This window comes from Amphiura filiformis, chromosome 8 (genome assembly GCF_039555335.1).
Source record: "Amphiura filiformis chromosome 8, Afil_fr2py, whole genome shotgun sequence".
Classification (NCBI taxonomy): domain Eukaryota; kingdom Metazoa; phylum Echinodermata; class Ophiuroidea; order Amphilepidida; family Amphiuridae; genus Amphiura; species Amphiura filiformis.
Window position 1 is genome coordinate 69,171,689 of NC_092635.1, and position 13,317 is coordinate 69,185,005.

The following is a 13,317-nucleotide window of genomic DNA, read 5'->3' on the forward strand; positions in this document are numbered from 1 at the left end:
ACTCATTATATATTATGACAAATATTGGTATTATGACAATACGGTATATACATTGTATATAAAACGACTAATAGATCCTACTATCATGGCGTCAGGTCAATGTTTCTTAAAATTCATTCATATTTGAGACAAATTGCTGTGCTCATTTTATAGGTGCACAGGTAGATCCGTGTTTTTTTTTTAAATTTCTAGTAAAATGCAGTGTCGGACTCTAGCTGAGAGCGTAGCCTAAGTCATTACGGACTCCAAGAAGGGCTCTCCATACACAAATGAACAAACACCCCCTCTTGTAGATGCTGCCAAGTGTGGGGGTGTGTGTGTTTTCCAACTGGGGAGATTCACACACCCACATTCAAACTGGGGAGATTTTTTTATACAAATCTCACAGCAACCGCCATACTGTGGAGGTTGCTCTAATCAGAAAATGACAGGTGGTATACCCCCCTCTATGGCTCAAAAACCCCATTTTTGAGGTTATCTTCAACTGTGGAGCTCCACGGTTGTTAGCAGACTCCACAGTGTGAATGTGACAAAACACACACACACCTCCACAGTTAGAACCATTTACAAACGCACAAAGGAGGGTAGTCTCTTCCGTGACTAGCTTGATTTTGATGGAGCGGAACCAAATTGGCTGCGGAGGAGACGGGTCATTTTGCTATGCAAATGAGGTAGTGTCAGTGCCCTGCTTCAAGGTTGTCTGAAAAGATGATATCATCAGCAAATCTCAGGTGATTAAGTTTCTCTTCATTAATGTTAATACCTTTACCCAATATGCCTATATCAAAGAAAGTAGTATTTCTCACCCTTCTAAACTGTGTTGGAAACAATCCTTTGTACTTCTTGCTGGTATATGTGGACTGATACATGCCTCCCATTAGATTCTCTTCCACCATGCCGATGTCAAAGAGTGTGTACTTTTTGTTTACGTCCGTCTGAAAAACAAAAGCAGAACAAATAGTTAAATGTGAATGCATGCCACAACAAAAATGGGTAATTTGGTTCACTGGAGTGGTAGTAATTGTGATATTGAAAATGTCCCTGGTTGCAGCCCTCGAATTAAGGATCTGAAGGGGCATGGCAACTTTTTTAGGGCAAGTTGATAATTGCCTTGGTTTTTCACTGAAAAATCAAGGCAGCACAGCAGTTTGTAATATTTCAAGAGGGCATCATGGCAACTGTTGAAAATTTGAGAAGGGCACCAAGGCAATTTCTCAAAAGTGAAGAAAACACACACAAACATAGATAAGATGATTTTATAATGAAGGGGCAGGGCTGGGGCACCAACGGCAACTTCATTAGAGGGGATGGCAAGTGACTGCCTTGGGTAAAGGACATATTTTGAGGGCATTACGGCAGTGGGGTTGGGCACCCGCGGCAAAATGCCATGGGTGCCGTGGGTTAAAATCGAGGGCTGCCTGGTTGGATATACTTATGCTACATAACGGCTGTGTCTGAAAGTGCCAAAAATTGGCATTTTATTCGTTCCTGGTTAGCCTGACATGTTTACTGTGTTGGGTGTTGTTGTGTGGCCCTGTTGTCACAAAGAGGGTGTGTGGCCAGAGTGCAGTCCACTGCATGGAAGAGGTGCTTTGGTCTGTTGAGGTTGTCCTATGTTAGGTTGTGAAGGGTTGCAAGGGAGGGAAATATTTTGTTAGGAGTCAGTACTTGACTCAAGGCCAAAATCACCTTTTACCCGAACTCACACGAATGCACAACACAAATACACTGTTTGATTAAGCTAACACAATCTAAGTCTTTAATTGAAAACAAAGTATGCTTGGTACATATAACAACAATATACACTAAAATCACACAATCATTTTTATTCTATCGGTACTTAACCAGCGGTCTTCTTGTTGGTGATTCTAGAGTTCTTGCAATGTTCTGGACGACTGATGTAATATATCCTTATTCACTTGTCCCTGCGAAAATCAGCGAAGTCCATAGTACACTTGCATTTATAAATCCTTATGTATAAAATCCTCATACAAAAATGATGATGCTTCCTCCAATCTCCTTTGCGCTGCTATCTCCACAAATATATCTCCTTGCGCTGCTTTCTCCACAAATATATCTCCTTGCGCTGCTTTCTCCAAAAATGGTGTTTCTTTCACCAATCACTCTTTTTCCAGGGAACAGGTTTCTTTAACACAGCTCCGCTGTTTTTTGACAGATGCGTGGCCTTCACAAACCCAGCAAACTCCAGCAATTTGACAGAAGAACTTTTAATCCTTTGATGAGGAAGAGCACTTTTGTGTGCTCGCTGTCTTCTTCGTTGCTGTATTAAAATTAGCTCAATTATTGGCTATATAAATTTACAAACCGTTCAAACCCAAGGGAACGTCCATTATATATGAGCCTTATATGGAAGTCACCACTTGACTTCGATTATTCCTTGGTATCAAAAGCCACAAGTACTTGAGTACCATCACCCACGGTCAGCTGATATTATTTTAGCAGATTTAAAAATAAATAAAAATACATTTATTATAAATGAAAATGAATCGTGATATGATTTAAAAATAAATAAAAAAATACAGGAATTATTAGTATTAGAGATTAATCATGTAAAATAATAAACAAATAAAGTCGTCATTTTAATAAATCATGACAAACTTATAAAATTAAAATTATGCTACTATGCTAGCCTACAGTACCATCTAAATAAATTTAAATTAATTCATGAATGATAAATGAATGAAAGTTACCTGAAGAAATTAACGAAAATAATAATATAAATAATATATACTTAGCCTAAATAAACGAAAAGGCCTATAAAAAGAAAAAGATAAAGATCTGAAATGAATTCAGTGAAGGCCTACTTTTTAATTGTATTTTTACAAATTTAAAACAAGATAATGATATTAAATAATAAATAGTAATAATAATATTAAGTCTAGTAATAATAATAAATAATAATAAAATAATGATTAATATTTATAATAATAATTTAATAATAATTATAATAGTAATAAATAAAAATAACAATAATAGATAATATAAATTAATAATAAATAATAATAAATAGTGCAGTAATATGTTTAAAAATAATATTGATTACAAAAAACAAAAACAAAAACATTCATCCCATTCATTTATATCGTGTTATTTTTCATAATATTATCAAACTTATTTCTCCACTGAAAATTATAAAATAACTGTTATAACTAAACATATAACTAAATATTAATTGAGTGACAGCCAATCGATCAAAACCCATCATAAACATCCAGGCATCCATGCCAAGACGCCGTAAGAGGATTAGGTAAATAATAACAAAGAACTAGTATTATAATAATAAAGGACGTTCCCTTGGGTTTGAACGGTTTGTGTTAAAATGTACTTCTTTTTTGAAGCACGAAGACCATCACACACATGTGGAGTATCTCAATCTCCCATGGCATTCTGTAAAGTCCCAACAAAAGCCTCCAGCTTTTTATATCAGTACAAAAAAAAAAACCCATCATCTATTAATAAACCATTACTTCAATCACATTTTCACAACATTGCTGCAATCTTGGGATTTCCCAATATTAATTATACACATTCACCTTTCACATTACATCACTTCCTGGTTTGTTTTTTCTGACTATGGTGCAATATACTGAACTGGGGATTTCCAAGTTCCAAACATAGATCTGACTTTGTTTCCACTAATTTGGGGGAATTCCAAAATGACTTTCCACACCATTATCTTGCACGTACAAGGGGGTTTCCCATCTCATGAAATACCTTCAGCTTGTAAACAAAGTTAAATAATTAAATTAAATCAAATTACTCAGGGCACATCACAATAGTACCGTACTGACGCGAGTATAGTCCCACCTTCGAGTAAAGTCCCACCCCAAATTTTTTTAATTTTTTTTAAGTTATTTATTTTTTCGGCTTTAGAGTGTCCCAGGACCTAGACCTAAATGCTAGGATCATTCATGGTTGACCTAAAAAAAAAAAAAAAAAAAAATTTCAAGATGTTTTGTATTTTTAATATGAAAATTGATACTTGGTATTCATGTCATAATCTATTAATGATTTCAAAATGAATGCATTCAAATTCAATGCATTTTGAAATCATTAATAGACTATGACATGAATACAAATTATCAATTTTCATATTAAAATACAAAATATCTTGAATTTTTTTTTTTTTTTTTTTAGGCCAATCATGAATGATCCTAGCATTTAGGTCTAGGGACACTACTAAAACCAAAAAATAAAAAACTTAAAATTTGGAAAGATAACCATTGGCACAGATATTTGACTCCACCTACCTTTGCTACATCTTTGATAAGTGATGGAAGGATACTTGGTGGTCCCAGTTTCTGTTTATTAAAAATACACAAAAATGATGCATTAATTTTCATACATACATATTACGTAACAGATTGCATGATTTGGTCGAGAGCTTGCCGTAAAAAGTGATAATACTCAGCTTTTGATATAGGGAAAATGGACGTGGTGCAGTTGCATTGCAGAATAGAAACACTGCAAAAAATGGCTATTCTATTTGAAATCCATTAATCCACACACCCCCTATGGAAGACATGACCTTAATCTTCTACACAGGGGGTGCAGATTTTAAATGGAGTCACCCATTCAGGGAACCCCATTTGAAATTCACACTCCCTGTGTGGGAGATTAAGGTTGTGTCTTCCATAGGGGTGTATGGATTAGAACTAGAATAGCCAAATTTATAACAGCAAACCGTAATTGTTTCAATAAAACAGCATCCAAACGGGGTACATAACCACAACTATTTGTGTCTTAACTTCCAATATTATCTGTTCCAGTGACACCTCATGCATATTGTCATGGGTAGGATTAGGACAATGTTCACCAGAGGGGCATGAAAACTAGCAGTACAGGCCTGTTAATGTTGTATTGATTTTTCAAAGTAAAATGCTATACATATTCGCTGTTGTAGTGCATGTTAGAATATGACCATTGCTAGGTCAACTGGATCACGCTTTCTTTGTTACGAACCTCTGATCGAAATGATCACAACACAAAGCCTATGGCTGTCAAAATTTGGAACAGGTGTATGAGCCCAGGCTTGGAGCAGTAACCAATGGTTACTAACGTGCACTATGACAGCTAATTTCAATGCATCCAAAGGTCCAGGGAAATTAATGAGGTGTCACTGGAGTTGGAATAAATAATAATGTTAACAGCTACAACATTCAAATGGAAATATCTCCATTTTTGTCACCTGCAAACATTAATTGAACCCAATGTCAATTCTTACCGAATTGTATAGTTCTTCAAGTCTTGCCACTGTGAGGAATTTGTTCATGTTGACGCCATTATCCTTGAGGAGCTGGACAAAGTCTACCCTGTTATTCATCAGTGCATCCATCATCACCTGTTCTAGTACACCATCCTGTATGCAAACAAACAGAAAACAAACATGTTGTAAAGTCACATAGGTCTTGTCACAGCGCAGCAAACTGGGTCATCAGATATCATTAAGCACGCAAGAATGTTGAATTCCAAGGGTCACATGGTACATTGTTACCGTTAGGAGACACAAAAACCTGTTCTGCGGGCAGATGGACCTTTCAAGTTGGGTCGGTCTGTCGGGCTAAAATTACCCTAAAATATCACCAAAATCTGAAGAAAATCTTAAGATTTTTTGCAAACATATTTTATAAAAATGAATAAATTTTGGCTCAAAAACGGCTGATTTTACATGATTTTAGCCAAATTTAAAAAAAATTCCAAAACGCAAATTCTGGGTCAGTCGGGCACGTAGAACCGGGTCACCTTATCTATCCCTAATAGCACACAGGGATTTTAACTGGAATAGCCTAATCTCAAGACAACTTGTGAAAGAGTTGCCTTGGATCCATCTGGAAGCGAGTTGACGCTGGGCATGTACTGGCTGGTAGCCCTACAGCAAGCAAAAAACATCATCATAAAATGCAATGCTGGTTACAACTGCTTAGTATGTTATGAGCAAAATGGTTAGGTGTATGGTAAGGATTAATGTTTTAGTATTAAGTAACCAAGAATTACATTTAAAATGAGCATCAAGACTATAGATTTCAGTCAAGTCAGATGCCATAATATATTGGTTTTCAAAAATAACTGAAGATCACTTTCTCCATACAGATTGACTGTTCAAATGTTTCACTATCAGAGAGTGGCAATGCCACAGGGGTGGGGACTCCCCCCCCCCCACTATCTGGTTGGGTACCCCCATCTGGTTGGCCTTCCCAGTCAGAACAGAGAATCACTTACGGCAAAACATTCAAAATTTAGGCCATTTTCTCTCTTTACCCTAATTTACTGTTCCACACTTTGCCCCACCCTCCAGAAATAAAATTCCTGGTGTCGACACTGGAGAAATATGAAAATGCAAACCGTTAAAACTGTCAGTCTGTATTATATGAAGAGTTTCATCGCAAAACATAATTAAGTAACCAATATATAAATTGAGATAACACTGCCAAACGATTGTCAAGAGATGGTGCGATTAAAAAACCCCAGAAATTTCATCAACTCGCAATATATCCAACAGTTAACAAGTGTGTAAGTAATTTCTTTTTTGAAAAATGTGTAACACAATTTGGTCTTTTTCTCAAATGGATTTGTCGCATTTTGCGATGAAACTCTTCATATATACCCTTCATATTACTTACAGCCCAATCCCTTCCATGTACAAATATCTGCCTCTTGGCTATGTCCACCCTGTCCCACGTCAATGCTAAGCTAAGCTGGTCTGCATAGGATCTGGCCTGGGCCTTCAGTAGTGCTGATAATATAGCTAAATCTATTTCTTCTGTACCTTCTGAACTTAAACAGAACACTGTGATCTGTAAGAGAGTTGGAAAAATATAAAATACAGTGAACTCTTTATCATCATGATATATAGTGGCATGTCCAGGGGTGGCTTTTTGGGATCCAGTTACCTGGTGTCCCCCCTCCCCATTTCCAACACATTACACAAATCTGAGACAGAAGGACAATAGTCTGTCTAGTCTACAAGTTGAGAATAACACCATGTTGGATTTAGCAGTGGCAGATTCGAATTACACATACAGAAAAAAATCTGAAAGAAGGATAAACCTTTTCTGTAATTTTGAAAATAAGGTATTTTTTTATATGCTTAAACTCTTTTATCAATGTTCAGTTTTATCTGTCGGTCAAACAAAATCAAAAATTTTTTGTTATGTTTGCCCTTAGGCAGAATATGAAATATTTACTAGTAATACATATATAGTAAATTTACAACAGCTGAATTACTATATGTATAATATCATAAATGTCTAATATAATAAAAAATTGATTAGCTGAACAAATACGACTACTAAGTAAACTTCCCTTGGCAAACAAGGGGCTATTCCAGTTGAAATCCATACACCCCCTGAAAAACATGACCTTAATCTCCCACACAGGGTGTGTATAAAATGTTGTCATCCATTCAGGTAACCTCATTTGAAATTCACACTCCCTGTGTGGAGGATTGTAAGACTTAGCTCATATCTTCCACACAGGGTATAAGGATTTCAACTAGAATAGCCAACCATTTACTCACCAGCTCTTTTCTCTTCATACAGAGCATGAGCTCGACAAATAGCTTCTCGGTCTGTTGCTGGTTAAAATTAAACGTCTGTCTAATTGTCGAGAGTAGTTGATCTTTCAAATAATCATTCAGTGTCCTGAGTAAACAAAAGCAGCAAATAATTATTAGTTATTACAAATAGCAATTTAAATTTTGTGTAAACTGGAAACACATTATCGTGATTATGGGATGTTGAAATGATTTACAAGTACACTGAAAGACTTGTCATCATTTTGATAGTTGAATGCAGAGATGCAATTGCTTTCTGTCAATATTATACAGTACCGTAGCTGGCAGAAGAGAACTGCACTCTCTTACACGGATCCAAGGTGTGCGCTCTACTTATCGTGTACAAATCACTGGGTTGTGCCAGGATCAAGCGATGTTAAGCGGCTTGGTTATCAATTCTTAGCAAATGATGTGTTAATGTTTTATAGGTGACCCCGGAGTGACGTCACAAGCCGTTGACTTCCGTTGACAACAAATCCGATTCAGAAGTCAAATTTGTAGTTTTCTGTGGTTTGTCCCTTTTCAAATCGGCCAAAATACTACCATTTCTATAACTTCTCGACATGGGACCTCCAGCCAACAAAAAAATAGAGACTCTCCTCTACATGTTCATGTGTTCAGCTTCACATAAAATGCAATTTTAGCCAAGTATTTAACCTTTATTTTACCGAAATCGGCCCAGAAATTAGCTCGATTCGAGTCAAAACAAAATGTAAACATTCTGAATCAGCCTCTGCTACAAGTCTTCAACTAGTCGCACAGCTCCACGGTCTATTGTGGGTTGAAAAGCGTAAGTGTAGGCACTGTAGCGTCATGTAAAATAAGTACCCGGATGGCCGGGGTCACCTATAGCTTTTCATGGCATGATTTAATCAGTAAAACAACAACAAACTTCTGTGTTTATGTTGTGTTCACGCAAACAAGTGCTCTTCTTCGCTGCAAGCATGTGTAACAACATTCTAAGATTCAACCAACAAATCGAGATCTTTCTTAAAATGAGGACAAAGCTTGTTTGTGAGTTATGGTCAGATTTACTATAAAAATCTTTATACATTTTTAATAATTCAGATGACACCAACATCTTAAAAAACATAATTGTAACTATTAATCATCACATTTTGATCACTCTTAGGGGCCGTTCACAAACACTTGTTAGGGGGTCCTGATGCAAAAAGGGGGGGGGCCTGACATTTTTGACGCTCCTAGGGGGGGCCCTGAAAAAAATGACCACAAATTTTCCTGGAAAAATTGAGTTTATATGCTTTTCTATGGGGTTGACCCATAATTTTCATGTCAAAAAGGGGGGGCCCTGAAATTTTCGAGGTCTGTAAAGGGGGACCCCAAAAAAATTTTGCAATACAATTTTTTGGCATCAGGCCCCCCTTACAAGTGTTTGTGAACGGTCCCTTTGAACAAAATATAGCTAAGAAAACACCCCTCATGAAAACATACAAATCTAAAAGTCTTACATCATTTCTTTTCATACTCCTCACTCCACATCATTGCATCATCTTTAGTTTCTAAGGTACCCCACAATTTCAGTCAATACACAAGGCTCAATCTTAAGTAAGGTAAATCTGCACACATCATAAATGGCCCGTTGAGGGTTTACTAGACATGACAGGTGCATACTATAGTAGCACACTATCAATAATACAGAACTGTTGAGGGTCTGCAAATGGATTGTATTTGAAATTTAAAGTGGCATTCAGCAATGTTGTCATTAAAGGTGGGTGGTCAGATCTGTTCATATGTGACATGATCTGCTCCATGGAGGCCAAAGAAGGCAATTTTGAAAATGGAGTTACTATAACTATTACCTTACCTTACACAAACATTAGGCTATCAATACTGAAAACACCAAAGGTCTAGCATACTTGGTTCTAAAGTTATGAAGTCTTGTGTTGTCTATTTTCTCAAGTATTTTACTCCATATTTTTGCCTTTATCTCAATTTTAAATTTGCCGCCTTTGGCCTCCATGGACCAGATCTACTGAAGATATCATATGATGGTATGTGTTCTATGATAATGCTATCTACTGGAGATAGCATATGATGGTATGTGTTCTATGATAATGCTATCTACTGAAGATAGCATATGATGGTATGTGTTCTAAAATAATGCTATCTACTGAAGATAGCATATGATGGTATGTGTTCTATGATAATGTTACCTACTGAAGATATCATATGATGGTATGTGTTCTATGATAATGCTATCATCTGAAGATAGCATATGATGGTATGTGTTCTATGATAATGCTATCTACTGGAGATAGCATATGATGGTATGTGTTCTATGATAATGCTATCTACTGAAGATAGCATATGATGGTATGTGTTCTATGATAATATTATCTACTGAAGATAGCATATGATGGTATGTGTTCTATGATAATGCTATCTACTGGAGATAGCATATGATGGTATGTGTTCTATGATAATGCTATCTACTGGAGATAGCATATGATGGTATGTGTTCTATGATAATGCTATCTACTGGAGATAGCATATGATGGTATGTGTTCTATGATAATGCTATATATTGAAGACAACATGTAATGTTATGTGTGATATGAAAATGCTATCTACTGAAGACAGCATGTAATGTTATGGGTGATATTATAATGATATCTACTGAAGACAACACATGATGTTATGTGTGATATGATAATGCTATCTACTGAAGACAGCACACAATGTTATGTGTGATGGAACAATTCTATCTACTGAAGATGTCATATGATGCTATGTGTTATATGAGTGCAATCAGACATACTCACCCATCGTCATCAGTATACTTGTGTGTGAATGCTATAATATCAGCAGCTCTACCTGTGCCATCAAATACTACTACTGGAATAGGCGGATGACCCGTTACATTAGCTAGAACTGTACGTATAGTAGTAGGACCACCTTCTACTACCATGCATACTACTGGTACTCTCCTGTCTGTATGGGGAGGGAGACACAATTATAGTCATGTTATACTACTACTGGAATAGGCGGATGACCCGTTACATTAGCTAGAACTGTACTAATAGTAGTAGGACCACCTTCTACTACCATGCATACTACTGGTACTCTCCTGTCTGTATGGGGAGGGAGACACAATTATAGTAGCTTAATTTTTTTGTATAGTATTATTGCTATTGATTGTAATATTCTAAATTTTGGTGTTCAATTCCTTTTTTATAATGATCACAAGTTTTCAATTTCCTTTAACCCCCTGAGCACTACCTGCCGATCTAATATTGCCTCTGATTGGTCAATTACATGATATTTTCACTTTAATCACCAATCAGAATGGAGCTTTGCAAATAAATCACCCCAATTTTTTTGTGTGGTGAAATTATTCTAACAATGTTGCTGATTGGCCAATTGATAAATAAACTTTGTTTTGGCCAATCGGCAAGTAGTTCTCATGGGGTTAACATACTAATTAATGTCCCCTAATTATGAAGTACAAGAACCTTTGTAACTGTGTAGTCATAACCCATGGACACTACTACCTTTCTTACAGAGCCACTGATTGGTGAATTTCATGATATAATCATCCGAGTAACAATTAAAAGAGAAATTTTGGATCTCTTTGCAATTTTAAGCTTAATCCCTTACAGCCCTATTCATGCCATATCTCTGATTGGCTCAATACATGATACAGCTCTCTTGTAACCAATCAAAACAGCTCTTACATGCAGGTTGATAATTTGGTCGGTAGTGCCCATGAGGTTAAATCTATAATTAAATAAAATGAATCCTAAAAACTTACGTGGACTGATTTTCTGTTGTGATATGTACTTCTCAAATCTCCTTCTGAGAACCACCTCTGATCCATACTGTCCAGTAGTCCCGTTGTCAACTAATAGGAAGTGTGTGTGATGACTGTTCAGTTTGAACCCTTTGGAGATTGGACAAGTGACAGAATGATATGGCTTGGTAGTCTGCAAAATTAGAGTCGAGTAAAAAAAAATTGTCGTCTGCAAAAATTGAATCAAGTAAAAACTGTGCATAGTCTGCCTAAATTTGAGTCAAAATTTGCATGTAGTCTGTTTTGTTTATCTTCTGCTAAAAATTTGAGTCAAGTAAAAACTGTACATAATTTGCAAGAACTAAGTGAATTAAAAATTGTTTGTCACCTGCAAAAAATTGAGTCAAGTAAAAATTGTTTATAGTCTGCTAAAATGGAATCATAAAAATTGTATATAGACTGCAAAAATTTAAGTCAAGTAAAAATTGTTGTCATTAAAGGTGGGCGGTCTGATTTTGAATATGGCGTTTCCTATCTTACATGGCATAACAACAACGATCCAATTCAAAGTTTTGAGGTGCAGTCGTAAAAAACAATCACAACTATTGTTGGGCTGATTTCAACCATTATATTTGTCGCTAAGAATCGAAGTCGCTCCAGTGAAGACAAAAATAATGTTTTCCTAAGGTAAGTTTTGTACACATCTATATGGGACTGGCCTTTATTATGATGAAACCTACAATTTGACTAGTTGCAGGGTTTTCTCAAAAATGCACAATTCTGAATTTCAATGAGTGTTGTGTTCTGAGATGACATATCACTAGTGCTTAAATATATGTATGCCAGCAGTTAACACTATGAGAGGCAGCTGGCATTAACATAGAAGCTATTTTATGAAGAAAAAAGAGAGTATGGTTAAGTTGACCTTATCATTCATGGTAATTGATTCATTCTTAGCAGCACCAAGCAATTTTGTTTTTTCATAGGAAATGTCTTAACGTCACATTAAACAAGAAATCAGTGAGAGCAGTGTTGCCATAAATGTTCACACCCAATGGTGCAATGGGCTATTCCAGTTGAAATCCATACACCCTTATGGAAGACATGACCTTAATCTCCCACATAGGGGGTGTAGATTTCAAATAGAGTCACACATTCAGGTAATCCCATTTGAAATTCACACTCCCTGTGTGAAAGACTAAGGTCATGTCTTCCATATGAGGTGTATGGATTTCAACTGAAATAACCCAATGCACAAGCAGCCAAATATCCAGTCAAAAGAAATTGCATCCAATATCGCTAAGGGGCTATGCAATAATTATGTGTACCAGATGAGAGGAAATTCTTAGAACTGTCTGCCAAAATTGATTTTCCCCCTTTCAACATGCCAAAAAATCTTTATACACTTTATGACATGCCATGAAATGTACCGCCCCCTTTACACATGCCATATCAAATTTTGCAGACTACCAAATTTAAAACCTTATAATGTGACATGATCTGGCCCATGGAGGCCAAAGGAGGTATTTTTGGAAATTGAGTTTAATAACATAATTATTACCTTAAAAACATTAGGCTATCATATACTTTAAACACCAAACATTACTTGCTTCTAAAGTTATGAAGTTTTGTAAAGTCTTTTTTATTATGTATTTTACCATTTTTTTACTCCATATTTTTGTCTTTATCACAATTTTAAATTTGCCACCTTTGGCCCCCCCTGGACATGTCACATATTGTCTAACCGTGCGGTGTGAATGCAGCAAGCAGGACATTGTCATGATATTGCATATATTTAAACATTTCTATACTGTACTTCCATGCCTTTGCAGGCCTAGGGCATAATATTGTAAAGGTGCCCCCTAAATCTGTTTATATAATCTGTTGCAAGGCTCCTTTTATGTGTTAACCATCGCGTATATGAGTGCGATGTCAGGCATTTGCATAGGACCTTGTGCGCTGGACGGTTAGCAGTACGCTGAATTTGTAACAG

The 13,317-nt window shown here is 36.2% G+C and overlaps 1 protein-coding gene across 1 annotated transcript in view; it reads right to left on the reverse strand.

Moving 5' to 3' along the window:
* LOC140159688 (transient receptor potential cation channel subfamily M member 3-like) overlaps nt 1-13,317 on the reverse strand; it is a 76,522-nt gene that overhangs the window by 26,492 nt on the left and 36,713 nt on the right. Inside the window, exons 7-13 of the mRNA XM_072183183.1 lie at nt 11,346-11,517; nt 10,357-10,525; nt 7,538-7,661; nt 6,642-6,815; nt 5,246-5,380; nt 4,272-4,322; nt 807-935 (exon numbers count right to left, since the gene is read on the reverse strand). Of these exons, the coding sequence (XP_072039284.1) occupies nt 807-935; nt 4,272-4,322; nt 5,246-5,380; nt 6,642-6,815; nt 7,538-7,661; nt 10,357-10,525; nt 11,346-11,517 (954 nt within the window). The remainder of the gene's footprint in view (nt 1-806; nt 936-4,271; nt 4,323-5,245; nt 5,381-6,641; nt 6,816-7,537; nt 7,662-10,356; nt 10,526-11,345; nt 11,518-13,317) is intronic.